The sequence below is a fragment of the Coregonus lavaretus genome (genome assembly GCF_964263955.1).
Source record: "Coregonus lavaretus genome assembly, chromosome: 10".
Classification (NCBI taxonomy): Eukaryota; Metazoa; Chordata; class Actinopteri; order Salmoniformes; family Salmonidae; genus Coregonus; species Coregonus lavaretus.
The window spans coordinates 53,861,446-53,884,497 of record NC_139997.1 but is presented as its reverse complement, the minus strand read 5'-3'; the positions used below and the strand labels follow the sequence as shown (position 1 = coordinate 53,884,497).

Genomic DNA, 23,052 nt, shown 5'->3' with positions numbered 1-23,052 from the left:
ACTGTGCGGGGGGATTTATACTAACGTTACTGTCTGTACTTACTGGTGGCACAGACGCTGTTTCTTCCTTTCCTACACTGATATTACCCTTGCCTAACGATTGCGTCTGAAGCTGGGCTTGTAGCACAGCTATTCTCGCCGTAAGGCGAGAATTCTCCTGTATATTATGAGTACAGCGACTGCAATTAGAAGACATCATGTTAATGTTACTACTTAGCTTCGGCTGTTGAAGATGTTGATGAACCATGTCCAGATAAAGCGTCCGGAGTGAAAAAGTTGAATAAGGGAAAAAAGTTGCGATGGAAAAAAGGAAAATAACGTAAAGTTGGCAGCTAAAACGCACAGGAAAATGACTCTTCTGTCTCGGGATAAACGTCCGGGGTGAAAAAGTTTAACGAAAAAAGATGAGTGAGGACAAAACTAAAAAGTTGGTAAATTTGTTGAACACAGAGATTGATTAAACGTTTATTAAAAGTAAAACGTGAATAGTTTGGCAGGTAGCCAAGTAGCAACAAACAGCACAGCAGCACGGAGACAATGCGGAAGCGTTACTGCTGTCAACAGTACAGTGCAGAGTTCATTACCAAGCCATTCCTCTTATAGGCGTGGTCATGGCCATCAGCCTAGGTGGGGGATTTGCATCCCAAATGGTCCCTTAATCCCTATTGAGTGCACAACTTTTGACCAGGCCCCATAGGGCTCTGTTGAAAAGTAGTGCACTGTATAGGGAATAGGGTGCCATTTCGGACTCAGTTGTAGTCATGGTCATCAGCGCAGTATGGTCAGGGGTATTTGTAACACAGTAAAAGGGTCCGTGGACCCCGGGCCTAAACTCAACCTACTTTGCCAAGTGTTTGGTAAGCAGGTCCAGCATCTGGCGGTTTTTCTCTGGGAGCCGGTGGATGATGCTGTGGATCTCTGTGATCCTTGCCTCCTGATTGTCCAGTTCTACAGAGAGAGGGAGAGGTATAGGAAGAGATGGAGGGGGAGAGATGTAGATAGAGAGAGGAGGGGGAGAGGTAGAAGAGAGATGGAGTGAGAGATTGGGGGAGAGATGGAGAGAGATAGAGGAGGGGAGAGGTAGAGAAGAGATGGAGGGGGGGGGGGGGTGGAGGGGAGGGGGAGAGATGGAGGTGGAAATGAGGTTAGTAAGGATACTGGCCTCTGGTAATCCTGTCTTCCACATGGGAAACAGTGTTCAAACCCTTTACAATGAAGATCTGTGAAGATATTTGGATTTTTACGAATTATCTTTGAAAGACAGGGTCCTGAAAAAGGGACGTTTCTTTTTTTGCTGAGTTTAGTACTATTCCATTGGTTCCATTGTGCCTGCCAGGCAAGCACAATGAAGAGCAGCTGAAATTCGAAGCACAGATACATTTGAAATAAGTAAAATGCCATTTGAACCCAGGTCTGCAGGTCAATGCACCGTGCGGTCTCCGGGCAGGTCTGTGTGTCTGCAGGTCAGTGCACTGTGCTGTCTCCTGGGCTCTGAATCAGCGTGGTCCAGCCGGGCAGGTTCCAGCCAGACAGGCCTTGGGGAGCAGACAGCTGATGGATGGCCCTCATCAGTCACCACAGAGCCAGTAACAGAGCGTGCACAGAGGGGACACTACATCATACCCCCACTGTCACCTCACCACCGCAATCCACTCCCAGTGCCTTCACATACACACATGCCCGCGCGCGTACACACACTCATTTTATGAGGGTATTTGGTATTTTTTTGGTATTTTATTAGGATCCCCATTACCTGTTGCAAAAGCAGCAGCTACTCTTCCTGGGGTCCACACAAAACAATGAACCTGACATAATACAGAACATTAATAGACAACAGCCCTTTTTACAAAAGTAGCTAGCATACATATCAAAAGGTAGCCTACATATCAATACATACACACAAACTATCTAGGTCAAATAGGGGAGAGGCGCTGTCCCGTGAGGTGTTGCTTTCACTGTGTTTTTAAACCAGGTTTGATGTTCATTTGAGCAATATGAGATGGAATGGAGTTCCATGCAATAATGGCTCTATATAATACTGTACGCTTTCTTGAATTTGTTCTGGATTTGGGGACTGTGAAAAGACCCCTGGTGGCATGTCTGGTGGGGTAAGTGTGTGTCAGAGCTGTGTGTAAGTTGACTATGCAAACAATTTGGGATTTTCAACACATTACTGTTTCTTATAAAAATAAGAAGTGATGCAGTCAGTCTCTCCTGAACTCTTAACCAAGAGAGACTGGAATGCATAGTATTTATATCAGATTACAATGAAGAGCAAGACGTGCCGCTCTGTTCTTGGCCAGCTGCAGCTTCACTAGGTCTTTCCTTTCAGCACTCGGCCACACGATTGGACAATAATGTAGATAAGACAAAACTATAGCCTGCAGGACTTGCTTTTTGGAGTGTGGTATGCACAAATACAGTACCTTGCAAAAGGCGGCAGGTAGCTTAGTGGTTAAGAGCGTTGTGCCAGTACCCGAAAGGTCGCTGGTTCTAATCCCCGAGCCGACTAGGTGAAAAACCTGTCGATGTGCCCTTGAGCAAGGCACTTAACCCTAATTGCTCCTGTAAGTCGCTCTGGATAAGAGCGTCTGCTAAATGATGTGAATGTATTCATCCCCCTTGGCGTTTTTCCTATTTTGTTGCATTACAACCTGTAATTTAAATTGATTTCTATTTGGATTTCATGTAATGAACATACACAAAATAGTCCAAATTGGTGAAGTGGAATGAAAAAAAATAACTTGTTTCATAAAATTCAAAGAAATTAATAACAGAAAAGTGGTGCGTGCATATGTATTCACCCCCTTTGCTATGAAGCCCCTAAATAAGATCTGGTGCAACCAATTACCTTCAGAAGTCACATAATTAGTTAAATAAAGTCCACCTGTGTGCAATCTAAGTGTCACATGATCTGTCACATGATCTCAATATATATACACCTGTTCTGAAAGGCCCCAGAGTCTGTAACACCACTAAGCAAAGGGCACCACCAAGCGGCACCATGAAGACTAAGGAGCTCTCCAAACAGGTCAGGGACAAAGTTGTGGAGAAGTACAGGGTTGGGTTATAAAAAAATATCCGAAACTTTGAACATCCCACGGAGCACCATTAAATCCATTATTAAAAAATTTAAAGAATATGGCACCACAACAAACCTGCCAAGAGAGGGCCGCCCACCAAAATTCACGGACCAGGCAAGGAGGGCATTAATCAGAGAGGCAACAAAGACACCAAAGATAACCCTGAAGGAGCTGCAAAGCTCCACAGCGGAGATTGGAGTATCTGTCCATAGGACCACTATAAAAAAGTGGTCCTATGGAAAAGTGGTCCTATGGAGTGGTCAAATGATACAAACCCCCCAAAAATCAAGCCACTGTACACATGCACACACACACATATGAGCGCACACATGCAAACAAACACACTTACACACTGGTAAATGCTCTCTCCGCCAGGTCATGCATATGCAACACACAGACCCAGCCTGCACTTTAAAGGCTCCACAGCCACAGCTCCATCTTCACTGTGCTCGGTAGCAATGAGCAACTGAGGGACTTTCAATGCCAACAAAGTGAATTATTTTACTGTCTTGGTCACCACACTTGAGGGAAAAAAAGCCATCCACATCCACATTCAATATTCATTTACAGCGCATTCTTTATATTCACTCCATATCTGAAAGTGCCTCCCAAATGGCTCCCTGTTTCCTTTAAAGTGCACTACTTTTGATTAGAGCCCTATATATAAAGGAAATAGGGAGCCATTTGGGAAACAGGCTGTGTTTTCAACAGAGCCACAGACACTCCAAACACAGACTCACGCTGGTCCAAAAGCACAGGCAGAGCACCACCTAGTGGCCAGGGCTTTAGGCCAGGTAAGGAGCTGTGTGTGGAGTTCCCCCTGTCTTCACCATAGCACTGCACTACTGTATCACCCCCATGGTCAGGTAAACATATGTGAGGTATGAGGTTTGGCTGCAGGGCATCTAAACAGGACCATGCCGTTTGATATGATGAAGATATAGTAACTGAAATACAGTTTAGAGAAACAGAGAATTAAGACAGAGGCAGGAGGCACCTTGTCTGTACGCCACTGGTAAGACGGAGGATAAGAAAGAGAGAGAGAGAGACTCTACTCCACACTATCCTAACCCACTACTGACACATTTCATAGATGATCTCATTGTACCTATTCAATGTTGTTACAGGTATACAGTGCATGATGTCATTGCACCTATATATATATATATATATATATGCTTTTTAGATTATCACATTATTGTTACTATTTTTTTTAAATGTAGGTTATTTTCACCCCACTACCATCCAGAAGGCGAGGTCAGTACAGGTGCATCAAAGCTGCGACAGAGAGACTGAAAAACAGCTTCTGTCTCAAGGCCATTAGACTGTTAAATAGTCACCACTAGCTGGACTCCGCCCAGTACCCTGCCCTGAACTTTAGTCACTGTCTCTAGACGGCTACAAAACCAGTTACTCTACCATGCACCTTAGATGCTGCTGACCTATGTACATAGACATTGAACACTGGTCACTTTAATAATGTTTACATACTGTTTTATATATATATATATATTTTTTTTTTATATATATATTTTTTTAACAGGTTTTTAGACATTTTGCAAATTTATTACAAATAAAAAACAGAAATACCTTATTTACATAAGTATTCAGACCCTTCGCTATGAGACTTGAAATTGAAATCAGGTGCATCCTATTTCCATTGATCATCATTGAGATGTTTTTACAACTTCATTGGAGTCCACCTGTGGTAAATTCAATTGATTGGACATGATTTGGAAAGGCACACACCTGTCTATATAAAGTCACACAGTTGACAGTGCATGTCAGAAGGAATTGTCCGTAGAGCTCCGAGACAGGATTGTGTCGAGGCACAGATCTGGGGAAGGGTGCCAAAACATTTCTGCAGCATTGAAGGTCCCAAAGAACACAGTGGCCTCCATCATTCTTAAATGGAAGAAGTTTGGAACCACCAAGACTCTTCCTAGAGCTGGCCGCCCGGCCAAACTGAGCAATAGGGGGAGAAAGGCCTTGGTCAGGGAGGTGACCAAGAACCCGATGGTCACTCTGACAGAGCTCCAGAGTTCCTCTGTGGAGATGGGAGAACCTTCCAGAACGACAACCATCTCTGCAGCACTCTACCAATCAGGCCTTTATGGTAGAGTGGCCAGATGGAAGTCACACCTCAGTAAAAGGCACATGACAGCCCGCTTGGAGTTTACCAAAAGGCACCTAAAGGACTTCAGGCCATGAGAAGCAAGATTCTCTGGTCTGATGAAACCAAGATTGAACTCATTGGCGTGAATGCCAAGCATCACGTCTGGAGGAAACCTGGCACCATCTCTACAGTGAAGCATGGTGGTGGCAGCATCATGCTGTGGGGATGTTTTTCAGTGGCAGGGACTGGGAGACTAGTCAGGATCGAGGGAAAGATGAACAGAGCAAAGTACAGAGAGATCTTAATGAAAAACTGCTCCAGATCGCTCAGGACCTCAGACTGGGGCGAAGGTTCACCTTCCAACAGGACAACGACCCTAAGCGCACTGCCAAGACAACGCAGGAGTGGCTTCGGGACAAGTCTCTGAATGTCCTTGAGTGGCCCAGCCAGAGCCCCGACTTGAATCCGATCTAACATCTCTGGAGAGACCTGAAAATAGCTGTGCAGCGACAATCCCCATCCAACCCAACAGAGCTTGAGAGGATCTGCAGAGAAGAATGGGAGAAACTCCCCAAATACAGGTGTGTCAAGTTTGTAGCGTGACACCTAAGAGGACTAGAGGCTGTAATCGCTGCTAAAGGTGCTTGATGAGGGGAAAAATATAATTTAATCAATTTTAGAATAAGGCTGTAACGTAACAAAATGTGGAAAAAGTCAAGGGGTCTGAATACTTTCCGAATGCACTGTATATACTCTGGACTCCAACATTGCTCATCCTAATATTTATATATTTCTTAATTCCATTATTTTACTTTTTAGATTTGTGTGTATTGTTGTGTATGGTTATATACTACTGCACTGTTGGAGCTAGGAACACAAGCATTTCGCTACACCCACAATAACATCTGCTAAAAATGTATGCTACCAATAAAATGTGATTTGATTTGTTAAATCCAGTTCAATCAGTGTAGATGAAGGGGAGGAGACAGGTTAAAGAATGATTTTCAAGCCTTGAGACAATTGAGACATGGATTATGTATGTGTGCCATTCAGTGGGTGAATGGGCAAGACAAAATATTTAAGTGCCTTTAAACGGGGTATGGTAGTAGGTGCCAGGCACACCGGTTTGTGTCAAGAACTGCAACGCTGCTGGGTTTTTCACGCTCAACAGTTTCCCATGTGTATCAAGAATGGTCCATTACCCAAAGGATATCCAGCCAACTTGACACAACTGTGGGAAGCATTGGAGTCAACATGGGCAAGCATCCCTGTGGAATGCTTTCGACACCTTGTAGAGTCCATGCCCCGACGAATTGAGTCTGTTCTGAGGGCAAAAGGGGAGGTGGTGCAACTCTATATTAAGAAGGTGTTCCTAATGTTTGCTATACTCAGTGTATGTATTCCCCTTTCTCTAATCACCATATCTAGTATATATATTTTTACTGTTATTGTTGACGTCATTATCTCACATCACTTTAGCAACAGTGGCCTTGTCATTTATGCTAATATAGCTTATCTGAATCTAAGATGAAGTATATGAAGTCTAAGAAGAAAGCAAGAGAGCAATACTCAGAGACTGGGTTGGGAGGCAGGGTGATTCCCTGTGTGTGTGTGTGTGTGTGTGTGTGTGTGTGTGTGTGTGTGTGTGTGTGTGTGTGTGTGTGTGTGTGTGGACATGTTTAACTATACTTGTGGGGACCAGAAGTGACCAACTGGGGACATTTTGTTTGTCCCCACAAGGTCAAATGCTATTTCTACGGGGTTTAGGGTTAAGGTTAGAATTAGTGGTAAGATTAGAATTAGGTTTAGGGTTAGGAGCTACGGTTCGTTTTATAGTTAAGGTTAGGTTTTCGGGTTAAGGTTAAGGTTAGGGTTAGGTCTAGGGGTTAGGTTAAATAGGATTTTGAATGGGACTGAATTGTGTGTCCCCAGAAGGTTAGTTATACAAGGCTGTGTGTGCGTGCGTGGTGTGTGTCTGTGGTCATTTAAGTGAGTTTGTGTGTGAGAGAAAGAGTATGAGTGTGTTGTGTGTGTGGGTCTGGTAGGTGTTTTCATGCTGGTGCATGCCTCAGACTAGGTTCCTGGTGGCACACAGCCTTCCCTCCCAAATCCGGAGCAGAGAGGAGAGGGGCGGGTGGCTCGCGAGGAGAAAGAGGTGCTTGTAAAACAGAGTTCATCTCAGGACAATGGCCTGACGTCACCCCGCATGCAGTGCCTGGAGGAAACAGGCATCTCAGAGCAGGCGGGTGGGCGGCAGCCAATGACACAGCAGAGATGAACCGGGGAGAGAGGGATGGGGGGAGAGAGGGAGAGGCAGAGGGAGAGAGATAGGAAAAGAGGGAGAGAGATGGGCTGTTGAGGGAAGGGGAAGAAGAGAGAGTGCAAAATAGGAAAATGCAGCTCTGGCTAATGTAGGGACCTTTCAGCGATAAGGGACAGGGAGAAGGTAGGGGGAAGTATGTTATAGGCTATATATATATATATTTTTTGGTTATATTCCCCATCCTCCCTCACTGTAAAGCCATTTCCTTTATGACTTGCCAAGGACACACCCTTACGTCCTGCTTCTCCTTCACACGTCAACCCCACTACTGCCCGCCGGAGCTAAACCAGGCCATAAAATTCAAAGAAAGAAAGAAAGAAAGAAAGAAAGAAAGAAAGAAAGAAAGAAAGAAAGAAAGAAAGAAAGAAAGAAAGAAAGAAAGAAAGAAAGAAAGAAAGAAAGAAAGAAAGAAAGAAAGAAAGAAAGAAAGAGAGAGATACCCCTTCCCCGAGCGGGTCAGACCAGACCTCTTCATTAAATAACCCCACAGTGCAACCCCAAGCAGAAAGTCAACTTCCCAGCACAGAGTATTACCCCCTCATTGAAATGCAGGATAAATTCACCCAGCTGGAGGTAAGGCAGGTGGAGCTGGAACAATAGGTGAACACACTCCAGTCAGCACAGACCCAGACAACAGTCCAGCACAACAACACCCCCTTAACTAGACTTGGAGAGCTGGAGGTAGAGAGAGACATGTCTGCACTCTGGACTGTGGTGAGACAACATCAACAGGAGAAAGAGCAGGAGCAGGAGAAGAACAGAGCACTAGAGGAGAGGATCAGAGTGCTGGAGGAGAAGGTGAGAACGATGATGGGTGACAGAGAACAACCCATTAGAGAGCTGGCCACCCCCGCAGAGAAGCCAGCAGAACAGCCCACCTCAGATCCTGGCCAAAGTCTCGACACCGCAGCAGAACAGTACACCCTAGACCCTGACCATAGCCTCGACATCACACCCAGACAAACAAATGAAGAACCCCAAGCCCAGGGGATCCCAACCCCACTGAGCAACCCCCCAGTCAGACACCCTGATAGCCCTCATGACGACCCCCCCACACCCACTGAGGGCATACACAAGCCACACATTGTACTCCTTATGGACTCAAACGGGAAATACATACAAGAAAATAAACTTTTTCCAAAACACACAGTGTCTAAACTCTGGTGTCCAAATACCCAGCGCGCCCTAGACCTTCTGTCTGAGGACCGACTAGGATCACCCAGTCACATTGTCACGCCCTGGCTCTAGGGACTCTTTTATGTTGAGCCAGGGTGTGTAGAGTCTATGTTTTGTGCTCTTTGTTTTCCATTCTAGGTCTTGTATTTCTATGTTGGCCAGAGTGGTTCCCAATCAGAGGCAACAAGTGTCAGCTGTTGCTGGTTGTCTCTGATTGGGAACCATATTTAAACAGTCTGTTTTCCCTCAGTGTTTGTGGGATCTTGTTCCGTGTTCCTAGTAGGTTGTGTTTGAGCTAAGGACGTCACGTTATCGTTTTGTTGTTTTGTTCGTGTTATCTGTCAGATTTAATAAATATGTTTGCATTCAACGCTGTGCATTGGACCTCTGTTCCCGACGATCGTGACAGAAGATCCCACCAAAACTGGACCAAGCAGCGTGTCCAGGAGCCATCGCCAGGGGAATCGCTAGCAGATCTCCGTGGCAACCTCGACTGGGTCAAGCCTAGTGAAGAGCAGAGAGGGTGGACTTGGGAACAGTGGAGGAGGAGTCTCGACTGGGTCAAGCCAAATGAAGAGCAGAATGGCTGGAGTTGGAAGCAGAAGAGCGAGAGTTGGGCGAGAACTATAGAGGCCTGGCCCACGGGGAGGAGAGACCCCCAGAATTTTTTTAGGGGGGGGGGGCTCACGCCGTGGACGACGGGGCAGCAGGAGGCCGCGATGGAGCGGTCCAGCGGGTGTGCAGAGGAGGCCGCCAGGTTAAGGGGGCCACTGGTCACAGAGGAGAGGGAAAGTGTGGAGGCACGGCGAGAGGTACTGGGGTGTGTTACCAGTCCGGTCCGGCCCGTTCCTGATCCCTGCATAGGGCCAGTGGTGTGTGTCCCCAGTACGGTCCGGCCTGTTCCTGTTCCTCGCATCGAGCCTGTGGTGCGTGTCGTCAGCCCGGCCCGGCCTGTTCCTGCTCCCCGCACCGAGCCTATGGTGCGCGTCGCCAGCCCGGCCCGGCCTGTTCCTGCTCCCCGCACCAAGCCTATGGTGCGCGTCGCCAGCCCGGCCCGGCCTGTTCCTGCTCCCCGCACCGAGCCTATGGTGCGCGTCGCCAGCCCGGTCCGGCATGTTCCCGCTTCCCGCACCAAGCCTATGGTGCGCGTCGCCAGCCCGGCCCAGCTTGTTCCTGCTCCCCGCACCGAGCCTATGGTGCGCGTCGCCAGCCCGGTCCGGCCTGTTCCTGCTCCCAGCACCAAGCCGATGGTGCGCGTCGCCAGTCCGGCCCGGTCTGTTCCTGCTCCCCGCACCAAGTCAGTGGTGCGCGTCGCCAGCCCGGCCCGGTCCATTCCTGCTCTCCGCACCAAGTCAGTGGTGCGCTTCGTCAGCCCGGCTCGGTCTGTTCCTGCTCCCCACACCAAGCCAGTGGTGTGCGTCGTCAGTCCGGCACGGCCCGTGCCTGCTCCACCGGTGCCTGGTCCGGTACCGGTCAGCTGCTCCACGTCGGAGCTAGAGCAATCCGCTCCACCAGTGTTCAGTCCAGCTCCGGCCAGCAGGGCCAGACCGGACCAGGGGTACTGTGGGGGGTTAGAGAGGGAGTGGGCATCATGCCCAGAGCCGGATCCGCCGCCAAGGCGGAGTGCCCACCCGGTCCCTCCCCTGTGGTGTTCTGTTGGCGCGGTCGGAGTCTGCGCCTTTGGGGGGGGGGGGTACTGTCACGCCCTGGCTCTAGGGACTCTTTTATGTTGAGCCAGGGTGTGTAGAGTCTATGTTTTGTGCTCTTTGTTTTCCATTCTAGGTCTTGTATTTCTATGTTGGCCAGAGTGGTTCCCAATCAGAGGCAACGAGTGTCAGCTGTTGCTGGTTGTCTCTGATTGGGAACCATATTTAAACAGTCTGTTTTCCCTCAGTGTTTGTGGGATCTTGTTCCGTGTTCCTAGTAGGTTGTGTTTGAGCTAAGGACGTCACGTTATCGTTTTGTTGTTTTGTTCGTGTTATCTGTCAGATTTAATAAATATGTTTGCATTCAACGCTGCGCATTGGTCCTCTGTTCCCGACGATCGTGACACACATAATAATACACACAGGCACAAACGACCTGAGAACACAGCAGGAAAGGGTGGCCACAGCACTCAAGGGAGTGATAGAAAAAGCTTCTTCTACTTTCCCCAACACACAAGTGGTTATCTCAACCCTGTTACCACGAAAAGACTTCCACCCTGCTACCATACAGTGGGTAAACGCAAGTATTTCCCGTGACTGTGCATCAAAACCAAATGTCTACCTGGCCCACCACTCCACCCTGGACGTGAACAGCCTTTATGACCAGGTCCACTTATACAAGGCAGCAGTGCCCACCTTCGCCCGGACCCTAAAGGATATCGCCCTCAACCGCAAACCCAACACCTCACACAGGAGCAACAAATCAACAGACACCCCGCCCAGACCAGCGAGACACTCTCCCAGACCTGCGGGACCCCCCCCAGGACCTACACATAGAGAACCCCGCAGAGAGGACATACATCCAGACCACAGCACCATCAATCTCATCTACACCCCCACCCCCACCAATTAACTCCCCCCCAAGTCAACCATGCCCACACCCCATTTAGGCCCCCTCAGATCAGACCTATGCCCCTCCTACCCACCCCAAGCCCCCCACTCCCACAAAGAGGGCCTCAACATGAAAGTCACACATACGCCCAGGCCGTGAGCAGGCAAACAGGCCCAACACCCACTCTTACACTAGCCCAAGCCAATGGCATGTACCAGATGCTCAGCAGGCTCTGCTCACAATTACTGGCCTGAGGCCAAACCACACAACCAACAACATTAGACACTTTATGGAACGCAAAGCCTTCACTATTTCATCCTGGAATATCCAAGGCCTGAGGTCATCTGCCTTTGGCCTAAAGAGCAGGAATCTGGACTTCACCAAAGAAATCGGAAATACAGACATTGTCATCCTACAAGAAACATGGTATAGAGGAGACGGACCCACTGGTTGCCCTCTAGGTTACAGAGAGCTGGTAGTCCCATCCACCAAACTACCAGGTGTGAAACAGAGAAGGGACTCAGGGGGTATGCTAATTTGGTATAGAGCAGACCTAACTCACTCTATTCAATTAATCAAAACAGGAACATTTTACATTTGGTTAGAAATTCTAAAGGAAATTATCTCAACAGAGAAAACTGTCCTCCTGTGTGCTACCTATATCCCCCCACTAGAATCCCCATACTTTAATGAAGACAGCTTCTCCATCCTGGAGGGGGAAATCAATAATTTCCAGACCCAGGGACATGTACTAGTCTGTGGCGACCTAAATGCCAGAACTGGACAAGAACCTGACACCCTCAGCACACAGGGGGACAAACACCTACCTGGAGGTGACAGCATTCCCTCCCCCATATGCCCCCCTAGGCACAACTACGACAACATAACCAACAAAAATGGGTCACGACTCCTGCAGCTCTGTCGCACACTGGGTATGTACATAGTCAATGGTAGGCTTCGAAGGGACTCCTTTGGTAGGTACACCTATAGCTCATCTCTTGGCAGTAGTACTGTAGACTACTTTATCACTGACCTCAACCCAGAGTCTCTCAGAGCGTTCACAGTCAGACCACTGACACCCCTATCAGACCACAGCAAAATCACAGTCTACTTGAACAGAGCAATACTCAATCATGAGGCATCAAAGCCAAAGGAACTGAATAATATTAAGAAATGCTATAGATGGAAGGAAAGTAGTGTTGAAACCTACCAAAAAACAATTAGGCAACAACAAATTCAAGCCATTCTAGACAACTTCCTGGACAAAACGTTCCACTGTAATAGTGAAGGTGTAAACTTGGCAGTAGAAAACCTAAACAGTATATTTGACCTCTCAGCTTCCCTATCAAATCTAAAAATCTCTAACAGAAAACCAAAGAAAAGTAACAACAGTGATAAATGGTTTGATGAAGAATGCAAAAACCTAAGAAAGAAATTGAGAAACCTATCCAACCAAAAACATAGAGACCCAGAAAACCTGAGCCTACGCCTTCACTATGGTGAATCACTAAAACAATACAGAAATACACTACGGAAAAAGAAGGAACAGCATGTCAGAAATCAGCTCAATGTAATTGAAGAATCCATAGACTCTAACCACTTCTGGGAAAATTGGAAAACACTAAACAAACAACAACATGAGGAGCTATCTATCCAAAACGGAGATGTATGGGTAAACCACTTCTCCAATCTTTTTGCCCCTATAACAGAGAACAAACAGCAAAAAAATATACATGATCAAATGCAAATCTTAGAATCAACTATTAAAGACTACCAGAACCCACTGGATTCTCCAATTACATTGAATGAACTACAGGACAAAATACAAACCCTCCAACCCAAAAAGTCCTGTGGTGTTGATGGTATCCTCAATGAAATGATAAAATATACAGACCACAAATTTCAATTAGCTATACTTAAACTCTTTAACATCATCCTTAGCTCTGGCATCTTCCCCAATATTTGGAACCAAGGACTGATCACCCCAATCCACAAAAGTGGAGACAAATTTGACCCCAATAACTACCGTGGGATATGCGTCAACAGCAACCTTGGGAAAATCCTCTGCATTATCATTCACAGCAGACTAGTTCATTTCTTCAGTGAAAACAATGTACTGAGCAAATGTCAAATTGGCTTTTTACCAAATTACCGTACGACAGACCACGTATTCACCCTGCACACCCTAATTGACAAACAAACCAAACAAAACAAAGACAAAGTCTTCTCATGCTTTGTTGATTTCAAAAAAGCTTTTGACTCAATTTGGCATGAGGGTCTGCTATACAAATTGATGGAAAGTGGGGTTGGGGGAAAAACATACGACATTATAAAATCCATGTACACAAACAACAAGTGTGCGGTTAAAATTGGCAAAAAACACACACATTTCTTTCCACAGGGCCGTGGGGTGAGACAGGGATGCAGTTTAAGCCCCACCCTCTTCAACATATATATCAACGAATTGGCGAGGGCACTAGAACAGTCTGCAGCACCCGGCCTCACCCTACTAGAATCTGAAGTCAAATGTCTTCTGTTTGCTGATGATCTGGTGCTTCTGTCACCAACCAAGGAGGGCCTACAGCAGCACCTAGATCTTCTGCACAGATTCTGTCAGACCTGGGCCCTGACAGTAAATCTCAGGAAGACAAAAATAATGGTGTTCCAAAAAAGGTCCAGTTGCCAGGACCACAAATACAAATTCCATCTAGACACCGTTGCCCTAGAGCACACAAAAAACTATACATACCTCGGCCTAAACATCAGCGCCACAGGTAACTTCCACAAAGCTGTGAACGATCTGAGAGACAAGGCAAGAAGGGCCTTCTATGCCATCAAAAGGAACATAAAATTTGACATACCAATTAGGATCTGGCTAAAAATACTTGAATCAGTTATAGAACCCATTGCCCTTTATGGTTGTGAGGTCTGGGGTCCGCTCACCAACCAAGAATTCACAAAATGGGACAAACACCAAATTGAGACTCTGCATGCAGAATTCTGCAAAAACATCCTCCGTGTACAACGTAAAACACCAAATAATGCATGCAGAGCAGAATTAGGCCAATACCCGCTAATTATCCAAATCCAGAAAAGAGCTGTTAAATTCTATAACCACTTAAAAGGAAGCGATTCCCAAACCTTCCATAACAAAGCCATCACCAACAGAGAGATGAACTTGGAGAAGAGTCCCCTAAGTAAGCTGGTCCTGGGGCTCTGTTCACAAACACAAACAGACCCCACACAGCCCCAGGACAACAACAACAACAACAACACAATTAGACCCAACCAAATCATGAGAAAACAAAAAGAGAATTACTTGACACATTGGAAAGAACAAACAAAAAAACTGAGCAAACTAGAATGCTATTTGGCCCTAAACAGAGAGTACACAGTGGCAGAATACCTGACCACTGTGACTGACCCAAACTTAAGGAAAGCTTTGACTATGTACAGACTCAGTGAGCATAGCCTTGCTATTGAGAAAGGCCGCCGTAGGCAGACCTGGCTCTCAAGAGAAGACAGGCTATGTGCACACTGCCCACAAAATGAGGTGGAAACTGAGCTGCACTTCCTAACCTCCTGCCAAATGTATGACCATATTAGAGACACATATTTCCCTCAGATTACAGCGATCCACAAAGAATTCGAAAACAAACCCAATTTTGATAAACTCCCTTATCTACTGGGTGAAAAACCACAGTGTGCCATCACAGCTGCAAGATTAGTGACCTTTTGCCACAAGAAAAGGGCAACCAGTGAAGAACAAACACCATTGTAAATACAACCCATATTTATGTTTATTTATTTTCCCATTTGTACTTTAACTATTTGCACATTGTTACAACACTGTATATATACATAATATGACATTTGAAATGTCTTTATTCTTCTGGAACTTCTGAGTGTAATGTTTACTGTTAATATTTATTGTTTATTTCACTTTTGTTTACTATCTACTTCACTTGCTTTGGCAATGTTAACACACGTTTCCCATGCCAATAAAGCCCTTAAATTGAAATTGAATTGAATTGAGAGAGAGAGAGAGAGAGAAAAGACAACTGAGAAAATACTCACTGGCTGCCTTGATGAAGCTCCTTTGATACTGATAAGTCATAAGGGGCGCGGGCAGCATTCTGAGGAGAGAAGATACAGAGAGTCAATGAGTCAATGGGCACAGCGGCAGGTAGGCAGAGAGTCGTGGCCCTCCACCCATCAGGCTAATTTTCCTCTCCATTAGGCAGGCAGAAAACGGGGCTGTTTCTGTGTGTGGGTCTCCCCAGTCCTAGCCCTCTACCCCTCCTTCTCTCTCATCTCCTCTTCTTTATACTACCCCCTCTGCTCTCTCCCATGGTCCTCGATCCTTTTCCTCTGCCCTCCAATTCCCCTCTCCCCTTTACACTCGTCTCCCCTCTCCCCTTTACACTCGCCTCCCCTCTGCCCTTTTCTTCTTGCCCCTCTCCGCTCCCCCACACCTCTCCCCATCCCCCTTTCCCCTCTCTCCCCATACCTCTTTCCTCTCCCTGCCTGAGCGAGCCCTATGGCTCTGTATCCTGTAGTGTTCAGGCCAGGGGCCTGGTGGGGGTCAGTTAAATGGCTCCCATAGAGATCAATGGGCCCTGGGTGGTTGTGGAAGGAGGGCTGGATCAATAGGCCCGTAGATCTTTCAGGTGAGGGAGCACAGCTAGACACTGCCTCTAGCTCCACTCAGAAGGCCAGGGCCATACTGGACAACCACATGCTCTCAGTTCCCTCTCACTCAGTGCAGCGTTATTGTACACACTGACGGCAGTACTCATAGAGAGCCTGTGTTTCTTTACTACCTTTAGTCATTTCCATGACTGGACCTGGGCAATGGATTCACAGTACTGTACCTGAGGTAGTACTTGATTGCACTGGTGATGGTCTTGATCTCCCATTCTGTACTGTCCAGCTCCACGTCAGCACAGGTTTTGGGATCTGTCAGATGGAGAGGATAGATGTCATCATCTGTCATTTGAGGAGCTTTGTGATTTCAGAAGTTTGTCATTGAACCTATCTATGGTATTCTATTTTCCACTTCTCAGTATATTCTCTCATCCTGTCCTCTACCAGTTCTATGGTCTCCTCCTCCCATATCTCTCTGTCTGTCAGTCTCAGAGCTACAGTATATCTACAGTAATTTAACTTGTTTTGCATTATTTATGCAGTTGCATAAATTGCCTATTCCCCATAGCTATTCACATAAATCCACAGGATGGTTTTCTGCTGTTTTCTACTACAGTATAGACTCCCCTAACAGTAGGAGCAGTACATTCCCGCTATCAGAATAAGACAGGTGTGTGTGTGCGTGGGTGGAGGTTGTGCAAACAAACTACTGCATAAATGTTAAATAAGTTCGATTCAATCTTGCCCCGAAATATATACCTGTTTGGATTTGTTTATGCGGCAAGGACTCTCAATCTCTCAATCTCTCTCTCTCTCTTTCTCTGCTCCATTATCTCTCTGTCTTACCCATGGCGAGACCCAGGAGTTTCTGCACCCTGGAGTTTACTCCAACAATCCTGTACAGGCCCTGCTCATCAATGCCTGTGGGACAGAACGGAACAGCACAGAGCAATATAAAGATTTGATAGGACCTGTAAGAGTGACCAGTGACACCAGATTCACAATACAGTAGTATTAGAGAGCTGTGAAGCCTGTAAGCAGCCAAGCCTTAGTTCATTACCTCTGGTCTCCACAGCATAGATGAACTTCTTCACAACGTTGAAGCCAACCACATCCAGCTGGGCCACTGAGAGATGGAGAGAGATGGCGAGAGAGGGGAGGGGGAGGGGAGGGAGAGAGGTAGTGATGGACAGTGGGAGAGGGAGAGGATGAGCACGAGAAAGGTAAAGAGAGAAAGAGTGGGAGGAAGAGAGATAGGTAGAGAGAAAAATAGAGGGAGAAACAGAGGTAGAGAAGTGAATGAATCCCATCAATTATCAGTGTGCATTCATATGGACAGATGGTAGAGTAAAGGGGTGGCAGGTAGCTTTGTGGGTAAGAGTGTTGTGCCAGTAACCGAAAGGTCGCTGGTTCTAATCCCCGAGCCGACTAGGTGAAAAATCTGTCGATGTACCCTTAAGCAAGGCACTTAACCCTAATTGCTCCTATAAGTCGCTCTGGATAAGAGCGTCTGCTAAATGACTAAAATGTAAATGTAAAGAAAATTAATACCAATGTGTCACTTACTGCTTTCGCTCTGGCTGTCTCTGTTTAAGTTATAGACCTGGAAGGAACAGAGACACCCAGTTACCACGGTTACACAGCTTAGCGTTACTGCCATCAACCACCACCACCAGCCACAAACACCTATCTGTGAACTGAACACAAGCTGTACTTACATAAGCCCATGTACACTATGCTGTAATAAACAGTGTTGTACACTGCCTGCCTGGTGAGTAGTATGGTACATTGACATCAATGGAAGTTGCTACTGACTGAAGTGGCTTCCTAAAGGAGTTGAAGATTACTTAGTCAGCTATGCCTGGAATCCCTGTGGTGGGCTATGCGCATATGAGTACACACACACAGTTACGCACACACACGCACAGGATGAGTGTGTAACCCTGGCAACGTACCGGTTCTCTCCCATCCATAGCTTCCATCCACAGCCTGCGGTCTTCCTCCGATAGAGCCTGCATGGTGATCACCCCTGACCTGCAACACACACACACACACGCACGCACAAAGATCAGTCTTTCTTCAAATGCAACATACCATGTAGCAGTGATTGACAGAAGAAAATCACTGCCACATAAGGGGGTTTTCCACCCTCTTTGGATCCTTTGACATCATAAAACATCATCCCCATCAAGTCAATATGCTGCTCCCACCACAACCATCCCAACACAGACTGAGACCTCTATCAATCCACCCTGGCTCTATCCAAAACTCAAATTAAGCTACGCTCATCTCTGGCCAGCTTTACCATATTTCACCTGGACCTGGAAGCAGGCTCACCTTCAGCTGTCAACACAGTCCTCCATTAAAACCACACACACACTGATACACACACACACACACACGTGCCTACACACAAACACACACACATACGCACGCACGCGCACACACAGACACCATAACGCACACTCTCACTAACACTCACCCTCAAGTTATGTCTTTGCGATGCCTTTGCGTGCTAAAGCATGTTGCGGCCAGCTTTTACTTTCATGCTGCTAACAACAACAGTGCACTGTATCTAGCGAACACACAAACACACGCACATACACACACTCAAACACTCTGGGCAGAGGACAAACAAACACCATGAATAAATTACGAGGGTTGAGTGAAGGAATGGGCCAATGTAGGAGGAGGAGGGAGATCTGTGGCTGAAGTGGCCACAGTAAAGCTAACGTTAGAGTTAGGGATTCACTGGCTCTGCTGCTCTATATGCAGTCAGAGAACACTCTTCTACGACTGGGCTGGAGAGCTGGCAGATATCTCACTTAGTGTTTGTCATCGAACATCCACCGCTTGCCAATCCCTATTAAGATCCTCTGTGTCGAGCTCCGACCCACAGTCAGTCAGCCACAGCCTCAGCCCAGCATGACTCGTGAGCACCACCATGTGGTTGTAATGGGTAACAAGCTATTAGCCAGCAGCATTGACTCACCTGTCTACAGCCTCCACGTCGAAACAGAACCTCTTCTCTATAGAGTCCGTCTTCCGCCTTGTGCAGGATTTCAGAGTGAAGCTCTCCTCCTCCCCCTGAAAGACAGCGGAAAGCTGAATCAATCTTTAAGAAGATACATTTATTACATTCAAGTTCAATCAATGTGAAGTGGCTTTCGCAAAGTGTATGGAACCAAGTCATTTTAAGATACATGTCTTTGATTCTCATAGTGAATTGTGGACAAGGACTAGGATGGATGAACTCAAAGGATCTAGGAAAAGACAGATGGGAAGCTTTGATGTAGTTTATTTCAGTGCAACCATTTCACATTCCCTCTCCTCCCCACCTCCCTGTCATTCCCTCTCCTCCCCACCTCCTCGCTCCTTCAAAGGGAGTGCATTAGCAACTGAAGTGTCACCACTGTTTGCACAGAGAATCCTGGGAGCAATCGCAGCAATCCTGAGACCGGGAGTATCAAGCCACGACTCTGATGTGTTCCGAATGATACCTCCCTCCTCTCATGTCCATGATCCTTTTCTGCCCTTTCTACTTTACTCCTCTGCTCTCCCTCCATCACTTCTCTCCCTTCATCTCCCTCTTTCTGACATCTTTTTCACCACAGTACACTTCAATCAGTGCGAGAGGATGAGAGGAGAGATATACTTCCACTGAGTGTTTGTCCTTGCCCAGTGACAGTGAAAATCCTGAGGTGTCAGGGCCAGATGTGCCTACCTGGAATCACTCTTTCAGATGCATTTTTAAATATACACTGAACAAAATTATAAAGTGTTGGTCCCATGTTTAATGAGCTGACATAAAAGATCCCAGAAATGTTCCATATGCACAAAAAGCTTATTTCTCTCAAATGTTGACACAAATGCTTACATCCCTGTTAGTGAGCATTTCTCCTTTGCCAAGATCCACCTGACAGTTGTGGCATATCAAGAAGCTGATTAAAAAGCATGATCATTACAGAGGTGCACCTTGTGCTGGGAACAATAAAAGGTCACTCTAAATTGTGCAGTTTTGTCACTTTATCGATGGCAGTTTGAATGCACAGAGATACTGTACAGTGACGAGATCCTGAGGCCCATTGTGAGGCCCATTTTTTTAAGGTATCTGTGACCAAAATATGCATATCTGTATTTCCATTCATGTGAAATCCATAGATTAGGGCCTAATTTATTTATTTCAATTGACTGATTTCTTTATATGAACTTTAACTCAGTAAAATCTTTGAAATTGTTGCATGTTGCATTTATATTTTTGTTCAGTATACAGTGGGGAGAACAAGTATTTGATACACTGCCGATTTTGCAGGTTTTCCTACTTACAAAGCATGTAGAGGTCTGTAATTTTTATCATAGGTACACTTCAACTGTGAGAGACGGAAAATCACATTGTATGATTTTTAAGTAATTAATTTGCATTTTATTGCATGACAGAAGTATTTGATCACCTGTATTAACTGCACCTGTTTGAACTCGTTACCTGTATAAAAGACACCTGTCCACACACTCAATCAAACAGACTCCAACCTCTCCACAATGGCCAAGACCAGAGAGCTGTGTAAGGATATCAGGGAGAAAATTGTAGACCTGCACAAGGCTGGGATGGGCTACAGGACAATAGGCAAGCAGCTTGGTGAGAAGACAACAACTGTTGGCGCAATTATTAGAAAATGGAAGAAGTTCAAGATGACGGTCAATCACCCTCGGTCTGGGGCTCCATGCAAGATCTCACCTCGTGGGGCATCAATGATCATGAGGAAGGTGAGGGATCAGCCCAGAACTACACGGCAGGACCTGGTCAATGACCTGAAGAGAGCTGGGACCACAGTCTCAAAGAAAACCATTAGTAACACACTACGCCGTCATGGATTAAAATCCTGCAGCGCACGCAAGGTCCCCCTGCTCAAGCCAGCGCATGTCCAGGCCCGTCTGAAGTTTGCCAATGACCATCTGGATGATCCAGAGGAGGAATGGGAGAAGGTCATGTGGTCTGATGAGACAAAAATAGAGCTTTTTGGTCTAAACTCCACTCGCCGTGTTTGGAGGAAGAAGAAGGATGAGTACAACCCCAAGAACACCATCCCAACCGTGAAGCATGGAGGTGGAAACATCATTCTTTGGGGATGCTTTTCTGCAAAGGGGACAGGATGACTGCACCGTATTGAGGGGAGGATGGATGGGGCCATGTATCGCGAGGTCTTGGCCAACAACCTCCTTCCCTCAGAGCATTGAAGATGGGTCGTGGCTGGGTCTTCCAGCATGACAATGACCCGAAACACACAGCCAGGGCAACTAAGGAGTGGCTCCGTAAGAAGCATCTCAAGGTCCTGGAGTGGCCTAGCCAGTCTCCAGACCTGAACCCAATATAACATCTTTGGAGGGAGCTGAAAGTCCGTATTGCCCAGCGACAGCCCCGAAACCTGAAGGATCTGGAGAAGGTCTGTATGGAGTGGGCCAAAATCCCTGCTGCAGTGTGTGCAAACCTGGTCAAGACCTACAGGAAACATATGATCTCTGTAATTGCACACAAAGGTTTCTGTACCAAATATTAAGTTCTGCTTTTCTGATGTATCAAATACTTATGTCATGCAATAAAATGCAAATGAATTACTTAAAAATCATACAATGTGATTTTCTGGATTTTTGTCTCTCACAGCTTTTTTTTTGATTCCGTCTCTCACAGTTGAAGTGTACCTATGATAAAAATTATAGACCTCTACATGCTTTGTAAGTAGGAAAACCTGCAAAATCGGCAGTGTATCAAATACAAACGAAAAGGGAAGACAGACAGGTAAAGGAATACAGATATGAAGGCGTAGGCGGGGTTTGAACCCATGGTACAAAGGGCATGTTGTAGTCCGGAGTCGGCAGCACTACCACAAGGCCAGACTCCGGCACACAGCTATATTTTGAAGCACTAATTAACTGCAGTCATTCAAACCTCTAGAGACAGATGTCACACATGATTTCTGCTTGAAGTCGTGACTGGGAGGCTGATGCCCCAGCCCTTAATTCAGAGCTCCAGCTATGCATTTGGTATGCTACCTTGCTAGCTTGCAATATCAAGCTTCTTGGTTAAAGCAGAGACAATCAATCCCCTCCTGCCTAAAGTTGTTTTGTGCATCACCCTGGACTTCCACCCAACCCAAGATAAGGGGCCTGCATCATCACCGGCAGGCGAGAACAAGTGGGCAACGGATGCCAACATTTCTCTCTCTCTCTCTCTGCTCCAACAACTACAAGGTCACACGGCATGGTACAGTGGCATTCTGGGTAGGTAAACAAACAGACAACCACAGATTATCCATTATATTGACCAGATACTCAAGTGGTCGTTTTACCGTCACATGCTTTTCTTGCAAGCTCTAAACCTAACACTAAAAATAACATAAGGTAAAACAAAAACACATATGAGAAACATGAGAAAGTAAGAAGCTATATACAGGGTCAATTCCAATACCATATTTACAATTTGCAGGGATACTGGACTGATAGAGCTAGATACACTATATATACAAAAGTATATGGACACCCCTTCAAATAGGTGTATTCGGCTATTTCAGCCACACCCGTTGCTGACAGGTGTATACAATTGAGCATAGAGCCATGCAATCTCCATAGACAAACATTGGCAGTAGAATGGCCTTACTGAAGAGCTCAGTAACTTTCAACGTGGCACCGTCATAAGATAACACCTTTCCAACAAATCAGTTCATAAAATGTATGCCCTGCTAGAGCTGATCCGGTCAACTGTAAGTGCTGTTATTGTGAAGTGGAAACGTCTAGGAGCAACAACGGCTCAGCCGTGAAGTGGTAGGCCACACAAGCTCACAGAACGGGACCACAGAGTGCTGAAGCGCATAGCGCATAAAAATCGTCTGAACTCGGTTGCAACACTCACTACCAAGTTCCAAACTGCTTCTGGAAGCAAGGTCAGTACAAGAACTGTTCGTCGGGAGCTTCATGAAATTGGTTTCCATGGCCGAGCAGCCACACACAAGCCTAAGATCACTATGCGCAATGCGTCGGCTGGAGTGGTGTAAAGCTCGCCGCCATTGGAATCTGGAGCAGTGGAAACGCATTCTCTGGAGTGATGATTCACGCTTCACCATCTGGCAGTCTGACGGACGAATCTGGGTTTGGCGGATGGCAGGAGAACGCTACCT

The 23,052-nt window shown here is 46.4% G+C and overlaps 1 protein-coding gene across 2 annotated transcripts in view; it reads right to left on the bottom strand.

Annotated features, from left to right (window-relative positions):
- The window catches only part of LOC311136599 (rho GTPase-activating protein 26-like), a 161,933-nt gene that overhangs the window by 62,966 nt on the left and 75,915 nt on the right, over positions 1-23,052 (bottom strand). For both annotated transcript variants that reach the window (XM_084170791.1, XM_084170792.1), the window contains exons 10-17: positions 18,876-18,970; positions 17,839-17,917; positions 17,450-17,486; positions 16,944-17,009; positions 16,730-16,804; positions 16,111-16,195; positions 15,314-15,372; positions 843-948 (exon numbers count right to left, since the gene is read on the bottom strand). In XM_084170791.1, coding sequence (XP_084026917.1) covers positions 843-948; positions 15,314-15,372; positions 16,111-16,195; positions 16,730-16,804; positions 16,944-17,009; positions 17,450-17,486; positions 17,839-17,917; positions 18,876-18,970 — 602 coding nt within the window. The remainder of the gene's footprint in view (positions 1-842; positions 949-15,313; positions 15,373-16,110; positions 16,196-16,729; positions 16,805-16,943; positions 17,010-17,449; positions 17,487-17,838; positions 17,918-18,875; positions 18,971-23,052) is intronic.